This window comes from Triticum aestivum, chromosome 2A, assembly GCF_018294505.1.
Source record: "Triticum aestivum cultivar Chinese Spring chromosome 2A, IWGSC CS RefSeq v2.1, whole genome shotgun sequence".
Lineage (NCBI taxonomy): Eukaryota > Viridiplantae > Streptophyta > Magnoliopsida > Poales > Poaceae > Triticum > Triticum aestivum.
In genome coordinates this window covers 240,084,843-240,108,770 of record NC_057797.1, presented here as the reverse complement: position 1 = coordinate 240,108,770, position 23,928 = coordinate 240,084,843, and the positions used below count along the sequence as shown (strand labels likewise).

Here is a 23,928-nt window from a genome sequence, read left to right as displayed (position 1 = left end):
AACAACTTGCAGATTAAGTTTGCGGAAAGCTTCACAAAGCTCGGGTTGAAAAGGCTTAAGAATCAGACTGTTGCAGTAAGCCTTCCTGCTCAAAGCGTCAGCAATCACATTGCCTTGCCTGGAGTATACTCGATACTCGGATTATACTCTTGAATCATTTCGACCCATCGAGTTTGCCTGAGGTTGAGATTAGGCTGAGTGAAGATGTACTTGAGACTCTTGTGATCAGTGAAAATATCCACTTTTCTCCCCAATAGAAGATGTCTCCAAGTCAAAAGAGCATGCACAACTGCCGCCAACTCGAGATCATGAGTGGGGTAGTTCTTCTCATTAGGCTTCAACTGGCGAGATGTATAAGCAACAACTTTCTTCTCTTGCATCAAAACTGCGCCAAGACCTTGGAGAGAGGCATCACAAAAGACCTCGTACGGCTTGGATTCATCAGGTGGAGTCAAAACTGGAGCAGAGATCAACTTCTCTTTCAAAGTGTTGAAAGCAATATCACACTCCGGAGACCAAACGTACTTGACGTGCTTCTGAAGAAGATTAGAGAGAGGCTTCGCGATCTTGGAAAAGTTTTCAACGAATCTTCGGCAATAGCTTGCGAGACCGAGAAAACTGCGGAGTTGCTTCACGTTCTGAGGAGGTTCCCAATTCACAATTGCAGACACCTTCTCAGGATTCACGGCAATGCCCTTGGCAGAGATGATATGGCCAAGATAAAGAACCTCATCGAGCCAAAATTCGCACTTGGAGAACTTAGCGTAGAACTGATGTTCTCTGAGCTTATCAAGAACCAAACGCAAGTGCTTGGCATGATCTTCCTTGTTCTTGGAGAAAACCAGAATGTCGTCGAGATAGACCAAAACGAAGTCATTGGTGTAGGCGTTGAAGATGAAGTTCATCATGCGAGAGAACGTCGGAGGAGCGTTGGCGAGGCCAAAAGACATGACAGTGTATTCATATGAACCAAAGCTTGTTCTGAATGCTGTCTTGGGAATATCTTCTTCACGAATGCGAATTTGGTGATAACCCATACGGAGATCAAGCTTGGAGAATACTTGGGCACCTTTGAGTTGTTCGAACAGCTCATTGATGTTGGGAAGTGGGTATTTGTTCTTGATGGTCTTCTTATTCACTGGACGGTAATCAACACAAAGTCGGTCCGTTCCATCCTTCTTCTTCACAAAAAGAACACCACAACCCCACGGAGAAGAACTAGGCCGGATAAGACCCATTCTTTCTTGCTCATCGAGTTGCTTCTTCAGCTCCTTCAACTCTTCAGGTCCGAGCTTGTAAGGACGTTTGCACACAGGTTCCGTGCCAGGCTCAAGCTCAATAACGAATTCAACTGGCCGGTGCGGAGGCATTCCTGGGAGCTCTTCTGGAAAGACGTCTTGATATTCGCAAACGACTGGAATTTGAGAGATGGCATCCAATTCACCCTTCTCATTGAGAGAAAACAGACGGATAGTATTATCCCGAGCGGCAAAGACAATTACATCCTCAGACGAATGAGTCAATTGAATCTGCCTGGCTGCACAATCAAGCTGAGCCTTGTGCTTAGAAAGCCAATCCATCCCGAGAATAAGATCAATATCCGAGTCACCGAGAACCGTTGGAGAAGATAGAAACTTGTAGTCACCCAAAGTGATAGAAACATCCGGAACTATGGAGTTAGCCTGCATGCGCTTACCGGGAGAGACAACTGCTAAAGGACTAGGCAAAATTTGCAAAGGCAAACCATGCTTAGATGAAAATGGTCTCGAGATGAAACAATGCGATGCACCAGTGTCAAAAAGAACTTTTGCAGGAATATCGTTAACAGGAAGGTTACCCATGATCACATCTGACGAGTCCTCTGCCTGAGCTGCATTCATCAAATTGACCTTGGCATGCTTGGGGTTATGCTTGACCACAGCTGAACTTGTCGATCTGACAGGAGGAGGAGGAGGAAGACGCCTCTGGTTGAGACACTTGTTGGCATAGTGACCCTTCTGTTGGCACTTGTTGCACGTGACCTCTGAAAGCGGACGGTGATACGGAGCACTCGATCTTGGAGTTTGAGACGAAGTCTTGTTCTGAAAGCCAGGGTTGGGTGGGTGGGAAGAACCACTGCCACCTTTGCTCTTCTGCTGATACGGCTGACGGAACGGAGGAGGAGGAAGCCAAAACTTCTGCTGCTTGGCCACTTGAGTAGAGGAAGAAGGAGTAACATCTCTGACTCGCTTCTTGGAAGCATCACACCTCAACTGAGCAGCCTCTTGCTTCAGTGCCATGTTGTAGAACTCATCGTATCTCAAGGGCTCGAAGAGAACAAGAGCGAGCTGAATATCTTCTCTGAGACCACCCCTGAACTGATATATCATGCTCTTCTCATCAGGGACGTCCTGCTTGGCAAAGCGGGCAAGCTTCTGGAACAACTTGTTGTAGTCATAGACAGACAAAGAGCCTTGCTTCAGATTGCGGAATTCCTCACGCTTGCTTTCAACCACGCTCTGGGGAATATGATGAGCTCGGAAATCTCGACGGAAATCATCCCAAGTGATAACACGTCCACCTCTGGAGTCCTTGTACTGCTGGAACCATTCTGCAGCTTGATCTTTGAGTTGGAAGGAAGCGAACTTGACAAAGTCCTCAGGCCTGACGTTACTGCACTCGAAATGCTTACACAGATCCACAAGCCAATCGTCAGCATCGGTTGCCTCAACACAATTGCTGAAAGTCTTTGGCCCGTTAGCAAGGAACTGGTTGAGTGTAGCAAAGTGACTCTGATTGCTGCCTTGATTCCCTTGACTGCCTTGATTGCGCTCTTGAAGAATTTGCATGATCAGCTGTGTGTTTGCATTGGTTGCGGCCATCACAGCTTTCCATGCCTCCGGAGGAGGTGGAGGTGGTGGCGGATCAGGATTCGGAGTCGTGCGCGTTGGAGGAGCCATCCTGAAGAGGTTGACCACCATTAGCACATTGACAGATAAATATTGAAGCTGAATCCAACGGAATGAAAATTGCAACATATAGTCTTCACATCCGAACAAAATGAACGAATGCATTCCTCTTCAAATGGTCACATATCCATAAGTTGAGAAGCCACGTAGAATTAAGGTAGAGAAATAAATCAACAAGGTACGGATCAAGAACGAATAATTGGTAAGAAATCCCAATCTCAAACCAATATCCGTGGAAGAAGAACTAGAGCTACTAGAATTCCCACCTATGAAACTCCCGAACCTTTCCGGTTATGCAATCAGGTGTTGGGGATACAGGGGAAGCATAATATCTCACCCAAACTAGCAAATCCTACATCCAGCTGTATCCATCCTTCAACACATAACCAAGAAAACTTCGGAAACCATCTACCTCAACCTTCGAAAAGCATCCGTTATACAAGTTATGGCGATACTCCCGAACTCCCGCCCCAGTACTGGGTGGCGTCGAGGTTATCTCACCAACGAACTGCATAAAAGAGATTTTCGATGTCGGCGTACTAGACTCAGGTATTCCAGAACTGCAACGATAAAATTATGATGACAACACCTCAGAGCTCAACTCCCCGGGACACTTCCACTAAACCCCTGACAGGAGGCACCAAGACAATGTTCTCATCATAAAACCATCGGAACGATTCCAAGATACCCGCGTGATCCTAAAAATTTTTTAGTGAAATTTGAGAAGAGAAGAGTCAAAACTCTACGTCAGGATGCCTTACCAGAGCGATGAGGAGACTGGGAAGTAAAAAGAATTCCTAATCTCTCCGATATATAATTCCTAAAGACTCAAAACATTTTTCTAGACACAACTCGGCCGCTAAAAACGATCAAGCAATGGGGCTCCTAAGGTCGGGGAAGGCTCTGATTACCAACTTGTCACACCCTCGATGCGACTATAGCTCCCACGTGTCGAGGCACGACTTAGAGGCATAATCGCATTGAAGGCATATGTCGCAAGTTAGGCAATCTTCACAACAACCCATGTAATATGAATAATAAAGGGGGATAACATAGTTGGCTTACACTCGCCACGTCACATCAAAGTACATAAATAACATTACATCATCCATACACTCAAGGCCCGACTACGGCGCCAAAATAAAAGAGAACCCAACATGCGACAACGGTCCCGAATCAAACCCCAACTAGGCACCACTACTGATCATCAGGAAAAGACACGTAATAACGCTGAGAGTCTTCGTCGAACTCCCACTTGAGCTCGTACTCGTCACCTGGAGCGGAATCACCTGGACCTGCATCTGGAGTTATAGTATCTGTGAGCCACAGGGACTCAGCAATCTCGCACCCTCGCGATCAAGACTATTTAAGCTTATAGGAAGGGTAGGGCAAAATATGAGAAGCTGCAGCAAGCGACTAGCATATATGGTGGTTATCTTATACGCAAAAGAGAGCGAGAAGAGGAGGCAAAGCGCGAGCGTGAAAGCTAGAGGAACAACCTGCGCAAGCATTACTCCAACACCGTGTCCACTTCCCGGACTCCGCCGAGAAGAGGCCATCACGGTAACACACTCAGTTGATTCATTTTAATTAATTAAGGTTCAAGTTATCTACAACCGGACATTAACAAATTCCCATCCGCCCATAACCGCGGGCACGGCTTTCGAAAGTTCAAACCCTGCAGGGGAGTCCCAACTTAGCCCATGACAAGCTCTCACGGTCAACGAAGGAATAGACCTCCTCCCAAGACGTTTCGATCAGACTCGGTATCTCGGTAATTCAAGACACTTCGACAGGTTAAAACAAGACCAGCAGCACCGCCCGAATGTGCCGACAAATCCCGATAGGAGCTGCACATATCTCTTTCTCAGGGCACACTCAAATTGTCTTAGCTATGGGTAGGCCAGCCCAGAGTTGCCCCTGGTGGCCACCGGCAGCTGACAGGTGGACCAACACTCAGAGGAGCACTGGCCCGGGGGGGGGGGGTAAAATAAGATGACCCTTGAGTCTGCAGAACCCAAGGGAAAAAAGGCTAGGTGGCAAATGGTAAAACCAAGGTTGGGCATTGCTGGAAAAGCTTTAATGAAGGCGAACTATCAAGGGGTTCCCATTATAACCCAACCGCGTAAGGAACGCAAAATCCGGGAACATAACACCGGTATGACGGAAACTAGGGCGGCAAGAATGGAACAAAACACTAGGCGAGAGGCCGAGCCTTCCACCCTTCACCAAGTATATAGATGCATTAAGATAACATAGCAATATAATGATATCCCAACAAGTAAATAAATGTTCCAACAAGGAACGTCCTCCAATCTTCACCTGCAACTAGCAACGCTATAAGAGGGGCTGAGCAAAGCGGTAACATAGCCAATCAACGGTTTTCTAGGACAAGGTGGGTTAGAGGTTTGACATGGCAATTGGGAGGCTGACAAGCAAATGGTAGGCATCGTAGCATTGGCATAGCAAGAGCGAGCAAACTAGCATAGCAAAGATAGTAGTGATTTCGAGGGTATGATCATCTTGCCTGCACAGTTGTCAGAGTTGACTGGATCCTCAAGAGCAAACTCAACGGGCTCCTCGGTAGCGAACTCGTCTCCCGGCTCTACCCAACAAGACAAACAAGCAACAAGGATACAATCAACCACGTGCAAGACCAAGCAATATGATGAAATGATGATATGCTATGCGGGATGCGATGCGGGATGCAAAATGCAAGATATGACAGGAAATGCATGAACCTGGCCTCAACTTGGAATTCCAAGGGTGCCACTGGAAAGATGAGATGAAATCGCTTGAAAACGATATAAAGAACGCCGGAATCGGAGTTACGGTTTGGAAATGGCAAGCGATTCAAAATGACACCGGTCTGCGATTTACAGCAAGTAGGCATCTAAATGCAATGAGATGAACATGCTACAGCCACCAAACATGACAACAAAATACATGGCAGGGATGCACACAAGATGCTTAACAAAAGACTAGCACTGAGCCACGGCCAATTCATCCATTATGAGGTTCAAACAAGCATGGCAAAAACGCAAATGCAAAACAGATTTCAGACTTAGTGAAATTAACACTTGTCTGAAATTTCAGATCACGAAGCCCTCTTCGGAGCAGCAAAACAACATGATACATGACCTGATTAAGACAAGTAAGAACATGGCATGGAGCTACTCAACAAGCTTAACAAAATACCCAAAGTGACCTGGGGCCAAAAGGGTTCACAAAATATACTAACGGGCACACGAACATAGCTAAAACATAATCAGTTTTCAGACTTAGTGAAAACTGAGACATGCTAAAATATAACTCACGAAGGCATGTAAACGAGCTCGATGTACTCACTACGGTGCAAGTCATGGCAAGGCAAGCATACATCCATTAAGAAGGCACAAAATGCTAGCTAGACATGGCAAGAACAATGGCATAGCATGCACGGATCAACTACAATAACATCGGCAAAATCGCAAATGAGTTGACGATCTGCCCAGATTCACCACGAAGCAAAAGTAGAGCTCGATTGACTCAAGCTAGGGTGCTCCATAATTGCAAGTAAAGACATGGATGGATAGAGCATAACATGATTAACAAAACTCCTTTACTGATCATCCTCAAAAGAGGCACGGATCACTAGGAAACAACAAGAACATATGGCATCATGAACTAAATAATCCCAGACTTAGTGAAAACTACTAAGTCCCTGAAAACAGGTTTACCGGGTGCCTCACTTTGCAAGCTTGCACAAGTCACCACACACATCCTAAAAATGCATGGGTTGCACCTCTGGAAAGAAGACAAAATCCTTAACAAAATATATGAAGGACTCATAGGCATATCATGCACACAACAATCATGGCAAAAATGACAAAAGTCTAAGATGAACTAGCAGATCTGACAAATATCTCACGAAGCCCCCTTCTAGCAGCATTTCGGGCATCAAGATGAGCTCAAATAAAAATGATGCAATGGAATCAAATGATGTACTCGTTGATTCGAACATTTTGATATACTATACGTCCAAAACGAAGCTACGGATGCGGAGATATCATCGGTCAAAATATGCACAAAAATTAGGGTTCGGGGAAGAAAAGTCAACCGAGATGATTTTTTTTTCAGATCTGGATCTGGCGCGGTTCCCGAGGTTCGCCGCCGTTACTGTAGCTGTCGGACTTCGAGAGGAGGAGTCCGGGCGTGGGGAGCTCGCCGGAGTGGAGGAGAGGCCGGGGCGGCGCCCGGCCGGCTCGGGGCGGAGCGGTGGCCCGAGGCGGCGGGCGGCGGCGGACGCCGGTGTGGAAGACGAGGCCGGCGACGGCCGGAGTTGGCGAGGCGGCGCGGTGGCGCCAGAGAGGCGGCGCGGTGGCTTCCAGCCACCGGCGCGCGAGGAAGAGGGCGGAGGAGGCGGGCGCTGTCGGCGGAGACGAGCGCGAGGCGGCGGCCCGCGTGGCGGAGTCGGGTGCCGGGCGTGGGCCTCCCGGGCCGGCGGCGGGGTAGGTGGCGGAAGCCACGTGGCAACGGCGGGTTGGCTGCGGCGATGCGTCCGGTTGGATCGGACGTGTCCGGCCGGCGCGGGGATCCTTTTTTTGGCTAGGGTTTCGTAGGAGGAGATGATCCGAAAACGGGGGGGCTATTTATAGGCATAAGTGGAGCTAGGAGAGTCCAAATGAGGTGCGGTTTTCGGCCACTTGATCGTGATCGAACGCTCTAGATGATGGAGCAGAGTTTGGTGGGTTTTGGGCCAAATTGGAGGGGTGTTGAGCTGCAACACTCACGATGCCTTTTCGGTCCCTCGGTTAACCGTTGGAGTATCACACGAAGTCCAAATGGTGCAAAACTTGACAGGCGGTCTACCGGTAGAAAACCGAGGCCGCTTGGCAAGTCTCGGTCCAATCCGGAAATGTTTAATCCCCACACACGAAAGAAAGCTAGAAATGACCACCGGAGGAGAATGAAGCGCCGGAATGCAAAACGGACAACGGGGAAAAAGCTCGAATGCATGAGATGAACATGTATGCAAATGCAATGCACATGATGACATGATATGAGATGCATGACAACGAAAACAACACACGGAGACAAAGACCCGAACCCGAGAAATAAATATAACTTAACGCCGGAAACGGCAAGAGTTGGAGTACAAATTGGGAAAGTTACATCCGAGGTGTTACAACACTCCACCACTATGAAAGGATCTCGTCCCGAGATCTAGGACTGAAAGAACTCCGGGTACTCAGAACGGAGGTGATCCTCGCGTTCCCAGGTAGCTTCACGGTCGGAATGGTGTGACCACTTGACTTTGAGAAATTTGATTGACTTGTTGCGAGTCTTGCGTTCAGTCTCTTCAAGAATAGCAACTGGGTGCTCACGATAAGAGAGATCTTCTTGGAGCTCAATGTCCTCGAAGTTGACGGTGCGGTCAGGAGTCTTGAAGCACTTTCGAAGCTGAGAGACATGGAACACATCATGAACATTTGCAAAGTTTGAAGGAAGCTCGAGTTGATAGGCGAGGTCGCCTCTCTTGCTGACAATCTTGAAAGGTCCCACGTATCTAGGGGCAAGCTTCCCTTTGATACCGAAACGACGAGTACCTTTCATAGGAGAGACACGGAGGTAAACATGATCTCCGATCTCGAAAGCCAAATCACGGTGCTTACTATCATAGTAGCTCTTCTGGCGGGATTGGGCTGCTTTGAGGTTATCACGAATGACTTTGCACATTTCTTCTGCTTCTGTGATTAAGTCATTACCCAAAAGCTGACGTTCACCGGTTTCAGACCAGTTGAGAGGGGTACGGCACTTCCTGCCATACAGAATTTCAAATGGGGCCTTGCCCGAACTTGCTTGAAAACTATTGTTGTAGGAGAATTCAGCATAAGGAAGACAATCCTCCCACTTCATGCCGAAGGAGATCACACAAGCCCTGAGCATATCTTCAAGAATCTGGTTGACACGCTCGACTTGACCGCTTGTTTGAGGATGGAAAGCTGTGCTGAAGCGGATGTTAGTGCCCATGGCCTTCTGAAAGAATCCCAAAACTTCGAGGTAAAGATGCTGCCACGGTCTGAAGATATCACTTGAGGAATACCGTGCAGAGAGACAATGCGAGAGGTATAGAGTTCCGCCAATTGAGCTGCAGTGATCGACTCTTTGATAGGCAGAAAGTGAGCCACTTTGGTGAGTTTGTCGATGACAACGAATATAGCATCATTGCCACGCTTGGACTTTGGAAACCCAGTCACGAAGTCCATTTCAATGTGGTCAAACTTCCATTCTGGAATGGCAAGAGGTTGGAGGAGACCAGCTGGCCTTTGGTGTTCTGCCTTCACTCTTCTGCAGACATCACATTCATTCACGAATTGAGCGATCTCGCGCTTCATTCGAGTCCACCAATAAGCTTGCTTGAGGTCCTGATACATCTTCGTGCTCCCAGGGTGGATGGAGAGGAGAGAATTGTGAGCCTCGTTCATGATCACTTTACGGAGGTCACCTTTGGGCACAACAATACGATCCTCGAAGAAGAGAGTGTCCTTGTCATCAAGGCGGTAGCACTTGTACTTGGACTGACTCTTGGCAATCCCAATCTTCACCTTTTTCACCATAGCATCAAGAAGCTGGGCTTGGCGAATCTGGTCTTCTAAGGTAGGAGAGACTTGAAGGTTGGCGAGGAAACCTTGAGGAACAACTTGCAGATTAAGTTTGCGGAAAGCTTCACAAAGCTCGGGTTGATAAGGCTTAAGAATCAGACTGTTGCAGTAAGCCTTCCTGCTCAAAGCGTCAGCAATCACATTGGCCTTGCCTGGAGTATACTCAATACTCGGATTATACTCTTGAATCATTTCGACCCATCGAGTTTGCCTGAGGTTGAGATTAGGCTGAGTGAAGATGTACTTGAGACTCTTGTGATCAGTGAAAATGTCCACTTTTCTTCCCAATAGAAGATGTCTCCAAGTCAAAAGAGCATGCACAACTGCCGCCAACTCGAGATCATGAGTGGGGTAGTTCTTCTCATTAGGCTTCAGCTGGCGAGATGTATAAGCAACAACTTTCTTCTCTTGCATCAAAACTGCGCCAAGACCTTGGAGAGAGGCATCACAAAAGACCTCGTACAGCTTGGATTCATCAGGTGGAGTCAGAACTGGAGCAGAGATCAACTTCTCTTTCAAAGTGTTGAAAGCGATATCACCCTCCGGAGACCAAATGTACTTGACGTGCTTCTGAAGAAGATTAGAGAGAGGCTTCGCGATCTTGGAAAAGTTTTCAGCGAATCTTCGGCAATAGCTTGCGAGACCAAGAAAACTGCGGAGTTGCTTCACGTTCTGAGGATTCACGGCAATGCCCTTGGCAGAGATGATATGGCCAAGATAAAGAACCTCATCGAGCCAAAATCGCACTTGGAGAACTTAGCGTAGAACTGATGTTCTCTGAGCTTACCAAGAACCAAACGCAAGTGCTTGGCATGATCTTCCTTGTTCTTGGAGAAAACCAAAATGTCGTCGAGATAGACCAAAACGAAGTCATTGGTGTAGGCGTTGAAGATGAAGTTCATCATGCGAGAGAACGTCGGAGGAGCGTTGGCGAGGCCAAAAGACATGACAGTGTATTCATATGAACCAAAGCTTGTTCTGAATGCTGTCTTGGGAATATCTTCTTCACGAATGCGAATTTGGTGATAACCCATACGGAGATCAAGCTTGGAGAATACTTCGGCACCTTTGAGTTGTTCGAATAGCTCATTGATGTTGGGAAGTGGGTATTTGTTCTTGATGGTCTTCTTATTCACTGGACGGTAATCAACACAAAGTCGGTCCGTTCCATCCTTCTTCTTCACAAAAAGAACACCACAACCCCACGGAGAAGAACTAGGCCGGATGAGACCCATTCTTTCTTGCTCATCGAGTTGCTTCTTCAGCTCCTTCAACTCTTCAGGTCCGAGCTTGTAAGGACGTTTGCACACAGGTTCCGTGCCAGGCTCAAGTTCAATAACGAATTCAATTGGCCGGTGCGGAGGCATTCCTGGGAGCTCTTCTGGAAAGACGTCTTGATATTCGCAAACGACTGGAATTTGAGAGATGGCATCCAATTCACCCTTCTCATTGAGAGAAAACAGACGGATAGTATTATCCCGAGCGGCAAAGACAATTACATCCTCAGACGAATGAGTCAATTGAATCTGCCTGGCTGCACAATCAAGCTGAGCCTTGTGCTTAGAAAGCCAATCCATCCCGAGAATAAGATCAATATCCGAGTTACCAAGAACCATTGGAGAAGCAAGAAACTTGTAGTCACCCAAAGTGATAGAAACATCCGGAACTATGGAGTTAGCCTGCATGCGCTTACTGGGAGAGACAACTGCTAAAGGACTAGGCAAATTTTGTAAAGGCAAACTATGCTTAGATGAAAATGGTCTCGAGATGAAACAATGCGATGCACCAGTGTCAAAAAGAACTTTTGCAGGAATATCGTTAACATGAAGGTTACCCATGATCATATCTGACGAGTCCTCTGCCTGAGCTGCATTCATCAAATTGACCTTGGCATGCTTGGGGTTATGCTTGACCACAGCTGAACTTGTCGATCTGACAGGAGGAGGAGGAGGAAGACGCCTCTGGTTGAGACACTTGTTGGCATAGTGACCCTTCTGTTGGCACTTGTTGCACACGACCTCTGAAAGCGGACGGTGATACGAAGCACTCGATCTTGGAGTTTGAGACGAAGTCTTGTTCTGAAAGCCAGGGTTGGGTGGGTGGGAAGAACCACTGCCACCTTTGCTCTTCTGCTGATACGGCTGACGGAATGGAGGAGGAGGAAGCCAAAACTTCTGCTGCTTGGCCACTTGAGTAGAGGAAGAAGGAGTAACATCTCTGACTCACTTCTTGGAAGCATCACACCTCAACTAAGCAGCCTCTTGCTTCAGTGCCATGTTGTAGAACTCATCGTATCTCAAGGGCTCGAAGAGAACAAGAGCGAGCTGAATATCTTCTCTGAGACCACCCCTGAACTGATATATCATGCTCTTCTCATCAGGCACGTCCTGCTTGGCAAAGCGGGCAAGCTTCTGGAACAACTTGTTGTAGTCATAGACAGACAAAGAGCCTTGCTTCAGATTGCGGAATTCCTCACGCTTGCTTTCAACCACGCTCTGCGGAATATGATGAGCTCGGAAATCTCGACGGAAATCATCCCAAGTGATAACACGTCCACCTCTGGAGTCCTTGTACTGCTGGAACCATTCTGCAGCTTGATCTTTGAGTTGGAAGGAAGCGAACTTGACAAAGTCCTCAGGCCTGACGTTACTGCACTCGAAATGCTTACACAGATCCACAAGCCAATCGTCAGCATCGGTTGCCTCAACACAATTGCTGAAAGTCTTTGGCCCGTTAGCAAGGAACTGGTTGAGTGTAGCAAAGTGACTCTGATTGCTGCCTTGATTCCCTTGACTGCCTTGATTGCGCTCTTGAAGAATTTGCATGATCAGCTGTGTGTTTGCATTGGTTGCGGCCATCACAGCTTGCCATGCCTCTGGAGGAGGTGGAGGTGGTGGCGGATCAGGATTCGGAGTCGTGCGCGTTGGAGGAGCCATCCTGAAGAGGTTGACCACCATTAGCACATTGACAGATAAATATTGAAGCTGAATCCAACGGAATGAAAATTGCAACATATAGTCTTCACATCCGAACAAAATGAACGAATGCATTCCTCTTCAAATGGTCACATATCCATAAATTGAGAAGCCACGTAGAATTAAGGTAGAGAAATAAATCAACAAGGTACGGATCAAGAACGAATAATCGGTAAGAAATCCCAATCTCAAACCAATATCCGTGGAAGAAGAACTAGAGCTACTAGAATTCCCACCTATGAAACTCCCGAACCTTTCCGGTTATGCAATCAGGTGTTGGGGATACAGGGGAAGCATAATATCTCACCCAAACTAGCAAATCCTACATCCAGCTGTATCCATCCTTCAACACATAACCAAGAAAACTTCGGAAACCATCTACCTCAACCTTCGAAAAGCATCCGTTATACAAGTTATGGCGATACTCCCGAACTCCCGCCCCAGTACTGGGTGGCGTCGAGGTTATCTCACCAACGAACTGCATAAAAGAGATTTTCGATGTCGGCGAACATATCTCAAGTATTCCAGAATTGCAACGATAAAATTATGATGACAACACCTCAGAGCTCAACTCCCCGGGACACTTCCACTAAACCCCTGACAGGAGGCACCAAGACAATGTTCTCATCATAAGCCATCGGAACGATTCCAAGATACTCGCGTGATCCTAAAAAATTTTAGTGAAATTTGAGAAGAGAAGAGTCAAAACTCTACGTCAGGATGCCTTACCAGAGCGATGAGGAGACTGGGAAGTAAAAAGAATTCCTAACTCTCCGATATATAATTCCTAAATGACTCAAAACATTTTTCTAGACACAACTCGGCCTCTAAAAACGATCAAGCAATGGGGCTCCTAAGGTCGGGGAAGGCTCTGATTACCAACTTGTAACACCCTCGATGCGACTATAGCTCCCACGTGTCGAGGCACGACTTAGAGACATAATCGCATTGAAGGCATATGTCGCAAGTTAGGCAATCTTCACAACATCCCATGTAATATGAATAATAAAGGGGAGAACATAGTTGGCTTACACTCGCCACGTCACATCAAGTACATAAATAACATTACATCATCCAAACACTCATGGCCCGACTACGGCGCCAAAATAGAAGAGAACCCAACATGCGACAACGGTCCCGAATCAACCCCAACTAGGCACCACTACTGATCATCAGGAAAGGAAACGTAGTAACGCTGAGAGTCTTCGTCGAACTCCCACTTGAGCTCGTACTCGTCACCTGGAGCGGAATCACCTGGACCTGCATCTGGAGTTATAGTATCTGTGAGCCACAGGGACTCAGCAATCTCGCACCCTCGCGATCAAGACTATTTAAGCTTATAGGAAGGGTAAGGCAAATATATGTGGAGCTGCAGCAAGCGACTAGCATATATGGTGGCTAACTTATACGCAAAAGAGAGCGAGAAGAGGAGGCAAAGCGCGAGCGAGAAACTAGAGGAACAACCTGCGCAAGCATTACTCCAACACCGTGTCTACTTCCCGGACTCCGCCGAGAAGAGGCCATCACGGTAACACACTCAGTTGATTCATTTTAATTAATTAAGGTTCAAGTTATCTACAACCGGACATTAACAAATTCCCATCTGCCCATAACCGCGGGCACGGCTTTCGAAAGTTCAATCCCTGCAGGGGAGTCCCAACTTAGCCCATGACAAGCTCTCACGGTCAACGAAGGAATAGACCTCCTCCCAAGACGTTCCGATCAGACTCGGTATCTCGGTAACTCAAGACACTTCGACAGGTTAAAACAAGACCAGCAACACCGCCCGAATGTGCCGACAAATCCCGATAGGAGCTGCACATATCTCTTTCTCAGGGCACACTCAGATTGTCTAGCTACGGGTAGGCCAGCCCAGAGTTGCCCCTGGTGGCCACCGGCAGCTGACAGGTTGGACCAACACTCAGAGGAGCACTGGCCCGGGGGGGGGTTAAAATAAGATGACCCTTGAGTCTGCAGAACCCAAGGGAAAAAAGGCTAGGTGGCAAATGGTAAAACCAAGGTTGGGCATTGCTGGAAAAGCTTTAATCAAGGCGAAATATCAAGGGGTTCCCATTATAACCCAACCGCGTAAGGAACGCAAAATCCGGGAACATAACACCGATATGACGGAAACTAGGGCGGCAAGAGTGGAACAAAACACTAGGCGAGAGGCCGAGCCTTCCACCCTTTACCAAGTATATAGATGCATTAAGATAACATAGCAATATAATGATATCCCAACAAGTAAATAAAGATGTTCCAACAAGGAACGGCCTCCAATCTTCACCTGCAACTAGCAACGCTATAAGAGGGGCTGAGCAAAGCGGTAACATAGCCAATCAACGGTTTGCTAGGACAATGGTGGGTTAGAGGTTTGACATGGCAATTGGGAGGCTGACAAGCAAAAGGTAGGCATCGTAGCATTGGCATAGCAAGAGCGAGCAAACTAGCATAGCAAAGATAGTAGTGATTTCGAGGGTATGATCATCTTGCCTGCACAGTTGTCAGAGTTGACTGGATCCTCACAAGCAAACTCAACGGGCTCCTCGGTAGCGAACTCGTCTCCCGGCTCTACCCAAACAAGACAAACAAGCAACAAGGATACAATCAACCACGTGCAAGACCAAGCAATATGATGAAATGATGATATGCTATGCGGGATGCGATGCGGGATGCAAAATGCAAGATATGACAGGAAATGCATGAACCTGGCCTCAACTTGGAATTCCAAGGGTGCCACTGGAAAGATGAGATGAAATCGCTTGAAAACGATATAAAGAACGCCGGAATCGGAGTTACGGTTTGGAAATGGCAAGCGTTTCAAAATGACACCGGTCTGCGATTTACAGCAAGTAGGCATCTAAATGCAATGAGATGAACATGCTACAGCCACCAAACATGACAACAAAATACATGGCAGGGATGCACACAAGATGCTTAACAAAAGACTAGCACTGAGCCACGGCCAATTCATCCATTATGAGGTTCAAACAAGCATGGCAAAAACGCAAATGCAAAACAGATTCCAGACTTAGTGAAATTAACACTTGTCTGAAATTTCAGATCACGAAGCCCTCTTCGGAGCAGCAAAACAACATGATACATGACCTGATTAAGACAAGTAAGAACATGGCATGGAGCTACTCAACAAGCTTAACAAAAGACCCAAAGTGACCTGGGGCCAAAAGGGTTCACAAAATATACTAACGGGCACACGAACATAGCTAAAACACAATCAGTTTTCAGACTTAGTGAAAACTGAGACATGCTGAAATATAACTCACGAAGGCATGTAAACGAGCTCGATGCACTCACTACGGTGCAAGTCATGGCAAGGCAAGCATACATCCATTAAGAAGGCACAAAATGCTAGCTAGACATGGCAAGAACAATGGCATAGCATGCACGGATCAACTACAATAACATCGGCAAAATCGCAAACGAGTTGACGATCTGCCCAGATTCACCACGAAGCAAAAGTAGAGCTCGATTGACTCAAGCTAGGGTGCTCCATAATTGCAAACAAAGACATGGATGGATAGAGCATAACATGATTAACAAAACTCCTTTACTGATCATCCTCAAAAGAGGCACGGATCACTAGGAAACAAGCTGAACATATGGCATCATGAACTAAATAATCCCAGACTTAGTGAAAACTACTAAGTCCCTGAAAACAGATTTACCGGGTGCCTCACTTTGCAAGCTTGCACAAGTCACCACACACATCCTAAAAATGCATGGGTTGCACCTCTCGAAAGAAGACAAAATCTTTAACAAAATATATGAAGGACTCACACGCATATCATGCACACAACAATCATGGCAAAAATGACAAAAGTCTAACATGAAACTAGCAGATCTGACAAATATCTCACGAAGCCCCCCTTCTAGCAGCAATTCCGGCATCAATATGAGCTCAAATGAAATGATGCAATGGAATCAAATGATGTACTCGTCGAGGCGAACATTTTGATATACTATACGTCCAAAACGGAGCTACGAATGCAGAGATATCACCGGTCAAAGTATGCACAAAAATTAGGGTTCGGGGAAGAAAAGTCAACCGAGATGATTTTTTTTTCCAGATCTGGATCTGGCGCGGTTCCCAAGGTTCGCCACCGTTACTGTAGCTGCCGGACTTGGAGAGGAGGAGGCCGGGCGTGGGGAGCTCGCCGGAGTGGAGGAGAGGCTGGGGCGGCGGCCGGCCGGCTCGGGGCGGAGCGGTGGCCCGAGGCGGCGGGCGGCGGCGGCCGCCGGTGTAGAAGACGAGGCCGGCGACGGCCGGAGTTGGCGATCGGCGCGGTGGCGCCGGAGAGGCGGCGCGGTGGCTCCGGCCACCGGGCGCGAGGAAGAGGGCGGAGGAGGCGGGCGCTATCGGCGGAGACGAGCGCGAGGCGGCGGCCCGCGTGGCGGAGTCGGGGGCCGGGCGTGGGCCTCCCGGCCGGCGGCGCGATAGGTGGCGGAGGCCACGTGGCAACGGCGGGTTGGCTGCGGCGATGCGTCCGGTCGGATCGGACGTGTCCGGCCAGCGCGGGGATTCTTTTTTTTGCTAGGGTTTCATAGGAGGAGATGATCCGAAAACCGGGGGGGCTATTTATAGGCATAAGTGGAGCTAGGAGAGTTCAAATGATGTGCGGTTTTCGGCCACGCGATCGTGATCGAACGCTCTAGGTGATGGAGCAGAGTTTGGTGGGTTTTGGGCCAAATTGGAGGAGTGTTGGGCTGCAACACTCACGAGGCCTTTTCGGTCCCTCGGTTAACCGTTGGAGTATCAAACGAAGTCCAAATGGTACGAAACTTGACAGGCGGTCTACCGGTAGTAAACCAAGGCCGCTTGGCAAGTCTCGGTCCAATCCGGAAATGTTTAATCCCCACACACGAAAGAAAGCTAGAAATGACCACCGGAGGAGAACGAAGCGCCGGAATGCAAAACGGACAACGGGGAAAAAGCTCGAATGCATGAGATGAACACGTATGCAAATGCAATGCACATGATGACATGATATGAGATGCATGAAAACGAAAACGACACACGGAGACAAAGACCCGAACCCGAGAAATAAATATAACTTAACGCCGGAAACGACAAGAGTTGGAGTACAAATAGGGAAAGTTACATCCGGGGTGTTACACCTTGCCCCCCTAGGGTCCATCACTTGATGTGGAGATTTGCTCTAAATAGCCACCCTCTCCTCCGTAATGTCGAAAGACTTGGCGTGGAGCTAGATGTCCTGTGTCCACTATGCCACCGTCAGGCTGAAGATGGGGGTCATCTATTCCTGCGCTGCAAGGAGGTCAAGATCAGGTGGCGTTACTGCGGTCTTGAGTATACCAGGCAACAACTCCTGCTATGTGACACCCCTTATGAAGTGCTAGCAGCGGTTTTCAAGCTTCGTGAGGAAATTAAGTTGCGTACAATCTGCCTGCTATGGGCCTGGTGGTCGGAGCGCAATAGTGCAAACCATCAGAAGAGACGCCTCGACGCAGAGGTCTTTAGTGCTCGAGTGGGATATCTGACGAAGGAGTGGATGGAGTTCTTGGTCGGCAAGCAGAAACGAGCCCCTACCCCAACCCTATCTCCCAAATGGATTGCTCCCCCGTCGAATACAATTAAGATTAACGTAGATGCAGCGTTCCAGCCTGATAAAGGAGAGGGAGGATGGGGTCTAGTAGCGCGGGACAACTCTGGAGAGTTTATTTTGGCAGCAGCAGGTAGGCTTCTGAACCTGAGTAGCGCGCTACATGGGGAGGCTGAAGCGTTATTGAAGGCCATCCAGACTGCTGAATCACTTGGGATGGGACGTGTGCACTATGAGACTGATTGCCAGACTCTCCAGCTTGCCATGAATGACACAACTCAGGACCGTAGTGCTCTTGGTGTGCTCTTCCGTGAAGCCAAATACCTCTTGCAGTTGGGCTTTATTGATCAAAAAGTCTTGTTCTGTCCTAGAGCATGTAATCTCCCGGCTCATTTCCTTGTTGCTATAGGTTTGAATGCTGAACCAGGGAGCCAACTTGTGTGGCATTCAGACCCACCGTTTGATGTAACCCGTGCTATGGCCGCCGATTTGGTTGGTCCAGTGTAACTTGGAAATGCAATGCGTTCCTTTCAAAAAAAAAACAGAAAACTCAATCAAAATAGCATTGCCGATTAGATGGGCCGTTCTGCTGGTAGGCTTTTTTTTTTTTTGAGCTTAGTGCGCTGTTTTGCTGGAAAGCACGAAGGCACGGCACCTCTGACGTGCCTTCTGGCACGGTAGAGGATCTGGTTTCTTCCTTACGAACGAAACTGCTAGCCATCAATTCTTCAACCCCAGCGAGAGCAAGACACGCTAGCAGCGGAATCAGACTGACGAGCCCCAGAAGCCAAGCCAAGGGAACGCACCCGCCGGAGCCCCGGTCCACGGCCCCATGCCCTTCCTCTCGACGCCCTCGTTCGACCTCTCCGCCGGCGCGGAGCCCACACTCGGCCCGCGCCCTCCTCCTCCTCCTCCCCCGCCCGCCGCGCCTCCATCGCAGCCGCAGGTGCCCGAGGCGGCGGCGAGGCGCCTGCGGGAGGCGGAGGAGCGGCTGCGCGAGGCCATCCAGGAGCTCCACCAGAGCCACGGCCGGGATGAGGAGGCCGCCAAAGGGGGTGGGTGGGGGTGCTGCGTGCACCAGGGGGAGTCGTGCGCGGCGCACGCGGCGGGGAACCTGTGCCAGACCTTCCTGCTCTCCTACGGCGTCCGTGTCGGCATCGGGATCCTCCTGCGCGCCTTCAAGCTCGCGCGCCGCAGATCCTACGCCTCGCTCCTCGATCTCAAGGTCCCCAAAACCTTACCAACTCTTTCTTCTTCTGCGATTACTTCTTCTTCTTCATATCTAATCTACAGTATATATTGGGTTTAGTCCGAATTGGTTGCTATAATGTATGTGGATATGTTACAGCTAGGTGATATCACCATCTCTATGATTATTACTTACTCGAATAAGGGGCAGTGAGTTGACTCTACTATTTGTTGTGTACGAGTAAAATATTCTGTCCAGCTGTTGTGTCTGTAGCGGGGATAATAAGTACAGTAGTACATGGTGCTACTCAGGCTGATTGCTTTAACTGATGTCCTTACAGAATATTTCCTGCTATGCATTGAATTGGTCTGCTTCCTCTTGTGTTGCCCACACTCACACCCCTTCCCAGAAAAATAGCAATGTTCTTTTGTAGGCCAGCTGTGTTTTATTGCTGTTGTTCTGTCCTTCTCACCGATTCATTAGTTTTCATCTCCGTTTTTTTACCTCCCTCTGTTTTGATCAATGAGTGAAAAATAGAAATGTAGATTGTACCAAATAATATTTGTTCTCGCTCAAATCTTCTATTTATCTACAGCAACTGGTTTCGGAGAAAGATCTAATAGTAAGGGAGGAAGCTTGCCGGGTAGGGTTACTTTTTGGAGGATTCACTGGATCATATCATGCACTGCGATGTTTCCTTAGGAGATTTCGCAAAAAGGAAACACCATTCAATGCGTAAGTAACTGGAGACTTATGCCCCGTTGTTTACATCCCTCTTATTTGATTGATTACGACACATGTTCAAAATAAGTGTGCGCTAATCACTTAATCAGTGCTTGGACCTGGGAATGTCCCTGAAGAGGTTCAAAATAGGATACTTTCTGTTATACGATTTTTGTCAAACATATTCATGACTCAACTGAAGGGCATGATGGAGCAGAATATTATCAGGTTCAGTGGCAGGCTTGGCGATACTAGCACTAGATGATTCGAGTAGGAGACGCACCCTTTCTCTATATCTTTTAGCAAGGCTTGCTCAGGTAAGCAACAACTGGAGTAATTTTGTATTTAACTTGCGTGTAAAGTATATCGTCCTCATGTTGTACTGCTTGATCCTTTCAGTGTGCATATAACTCTGCAAAGTCTAAAAATAGATTCCACTTCTGGGGTAGCCATTGGAGACATGGAGATGCATTACTTTTTTCTGTCGCATCTGCCCAGGTAACTAAATGAAAATGGCTGACTTGCTTTAATCTAATGAGGATTTTGTTATGGAGGGAAAAGCTTGTGTAATCACTTGATTTATCATTGCAGATTATGTATGCTTTTGTAATGAGGCCTGAAAGCTTACCAAAATCTTACCGAGACTTCATCCAAAAGACAGGACCAGTTGCAGAACCTGTTTACAAGGCTGTCAGAGATAGCTGCAGAGGTGGCCATGTGGATCTCATTGGCCTCTCGGCCTATTTCGCAAACAAGAAGAATTCAAATTTGATAAATTTAACAAGAAGTCCCTCAATTATTCCATGCTCTGTTATTCATCCTGACGGAGCATCGTGCTTGGCTCATAATGTTACTGTCACTTCATCAACATTCAAGAAAACGTTCCCTCTGTATTTCTCATTGACATTTGTCCCCTTTGTTGTTCTACGTCTTCAAAAGGTAACTTGTCGCCAACTATATTTCCTCTATATAGTCGAAGACTGCTGTAAAACTGAAACTTGGCACGTGATTGCATTAACATGTGTGTGGTATGCTTGTTTCCTAGAAAATTTGATGCTTCAAAGAAAAACTAATCTTACAAGTACCTTCAAATTGTATTGTCCACCATATTTGTACGTCTTTAACTTTCTCTAATTGCAAATGTGCTTGGTTCATTCTTTGAGTTTTATTCTACCAGTGAAATAGAATATTGGCCCCCAAGTCCTAAACAGCCTATATTGGCTTAAATATTTAGCCTCATTATTTGTTACTCCCTCCGTCCTGGAATAATTGACTCAACTTTGTACTAACTTTGTACTAAAGTTAGTACAAAGTTGAGTCACTTATTTTGGGACGGAGGGAGTATTATTTAGTACTCCCTCTGTAAACTAATATAAGATGTTTTAGGTCACTAAAGTAATGACCTAAAACGTCTTATATTAGTTTCAGAGGGAGTATATCTGTTCATTCATACCCATCTCCAATGTCGATTATCTAATACATAAAATTGCTTGATCAAATAGTTTTTGGAATCCCCAGCTGCAACGTGCTGGCGTGCTCTTGTGGGTGCAGTTCGCTCTACCACTTTTTTGTCTGCGTTTGTCACTCTCTTCCAGGTAATTATCAGTAACTAGCATGTTCCTTTCCACATCATTCTTTCATGATTGTAATACATTTCTGGCATCATTGCTAGTCTGCCATCTGTTTGCACCGTAAAGTTGCAAGCAAAGACCACAAACTTGTGTATTGGTTTGGTGGTTTACTGTCTGGTCTTTCGATTCTCCTGGAGAATAAAGCAAGACGAGCGGAGTTAGCTCTCTATGTACTTCCCCGTGCTGGAGAATCTCTATGGTATATATTGATCAACCGCCACCTCCTCCCAAATATAAAAAATGCTGAGGTAAGCTTCTTTGTAGCCAATATTTTTTTCCTTTGGCCTCAGCTCTTCAAGAGAAGCTATTTGAAGTTTGCTTGTACTATGTCCTTTAGTTGGTATTTAATTAATGTGACCTGAGTGAAAGACAATGTCAACTAAAGTTATCCTTTACCCAAGAAGTAGGACATTTTATGGTGATAGCAGTGTGCCTTTTGCCTTGATCACCGCAAGGGATCCTTTAAACTACGTAGAGGTCGTGTTGAGAAATACTCCCTCCGTTCCTAAATATTTGTCTTTTTAAAGATTTCAACAAGTGACTACATACGGAGCAAAATGAGTGAATCTACACTCTAAAATATGTCTATATACACTCGTATGTGGTAGTCCATTTGAAATCTCTAAAAGAACAAATATTTAGGAACGGAGGGAGTATTATAGTGCAGTTTGCTGAGATACAAATTGTTGTGGAAGATAGCCTTTGAAGAATCAGTATTATAACTTTAGCTAGGTTAAATGATAGTGGTGATCGGGACTTGACTTCTAGATGCTGGATTAGTTCCAACAATTAAGTGCAACTGCAAGAGGGTATCATGTTGGCAGTCTGACATGGTAAGTTTTGTGTAGTGTCTCAGGAAGTAACTAGCTGTTTGGTGTCTTTGGTCTGTGTCATATTTTTGGGTCATTATAATCCAGGTGGTCTTACTGGCTATCAGGGTTTGGCTACAAAAAATGAGCATAAACTGCATGAAATGGTTAGTAAATCTGGTCAAGGTGGCTAAAATCTGGTAGCGCAAACTTTGGTTCTCAAGGTTTGAAGCCAAACAGCCACAGTAACCGCAAACAGTTGAAAGTGTCTTTCATTTTGTTTTATCTTAACTTTGGCTCTCAAGGTTTGGAACCAAACAGCCACAGTAACCACAAACAGTTGAAAGTCCCTTTCATTTTGTTTTGTTTTTTAAAAGAATGTAAACCCGCAGATAATGAGAAAAATCTGCTAGAATTACTCTGGGTTGCAGTGCGTAATCTTCACTTGATAGCGATAGTATCTGTTTCTATACTTGAAATACGAGTACCAACTTTTTCCTCTGTATTTTCATTGTATATCGCTCTGTTCCATGCTTAACAGATTCTTTGAAAGTACTGGTAACATTGGGAAAATTTCAGGTGGGTCTTTTCTGCATGTGCATGGGAGGGATCATGTACTTTCTGGAGTACGAGCCAGACACCATGGCTCCATTCCTTAGAGGCCTGATCCGGCGTTTCCTGGCGAGCAAGATAACCAACCCAAGCCCGCCTCCGAATCGCAACACCTCCTACTCCTACCTTCAGACGCTGAACGTGTTGGAGCAGTCAAAAACGCATCCTACCCCGGAGAATGGCCTCCCTACGTCAGAGACGTATACCCTTGAATCAATTCCTGGACTTTAAGAGTTAACAGTTACTCGGACTAGTAGATATCACACTCGTGGTAGTCTTTAGTCTGCGATTGTAATAAACAAATTATGGGTGCGTTTCAGGAGGGGTAGGTGACTAGGTGTTGGCGCCCCTTGCACACATAAAAGGGGCAACGTGTATCTGTCGTGAGTGGAGCATTCTAAAGCGATTCTTGTTCATACCCTTTTCGTTATAGGCTATCCATGTTCAAGAATTATCTATGTAAAAGTCTTGCAGTTTAACAGGCTTCGTCTTCTCTAAATGGCACTGTTTGATTCCTGAATTTGGTGTATTTGGCTTCTTTACTTAGAGCAACCCTAGTGAGTCGATGTATCGGCGATCGCCATCCATCATATGGAGCGTGCTTTATATGAACTAGCAACACCATGAGCATTAGTAACCCAAAACAGCTCATGCTCGCAGCAGTAACGACTCTGACATTTGGTTTTCTTTTGTCCTTTGGCAAACTTGGCAGATCTTTGGCTGCAAGGTGGAGGTAAAGAATATCTTCAGAATCAATTTTAATGCCATCATTGCGATTTACACCAAGCAATTTTCCATGTCAGACAGAGCAATTG

The 23,928-nt window shown here is 46.8% G+C and overlaps 1 protein-coding gene across 2 annotated transcripts; it reads left to right on the top strand.

The window, feature by feature from the left end:
* The first annotated feature begins 18,849 nt into the window (after positions 1-18,849).
* On the top strand, positions 18,850-23,633 carry LOC123188471 (uncharacterized). 2 transcript variants are annotated; one of them, XM_044600609.1, is made up of 8 exons: positions 18,850-19,374; positions 19,934-20,073; positions 20,279-20,378; positions 20,461-20,559; positions 20,653-21,000; positions 21,564-21,656; positions 21,734-21,940; positions 23,081-23,633. In XM_044600609.1, exons 1-8 carry the CDS (start codon positions 18,982-18,984, stop codon positions 23,342-23,344), a joined length of 1,644 nt encoding a protein of 547 aa, XP_044456544.1. In that variant the 5' UTR covers positions 18,850-18,981; the 3' UTR covers positions 23,345-23,633. The 2 variants fall into 2 exon arrangements, with proteins under 2 accessions (XP_044456544.1, XP_044456546.1); XM_044600611.1 differs by lacking the exon at positions 18,850-19,374 and having other exon boundaries at positions 20,290-20,378.
* Positions 23,634-23,928: the final 295 nt, after the last annotated feature.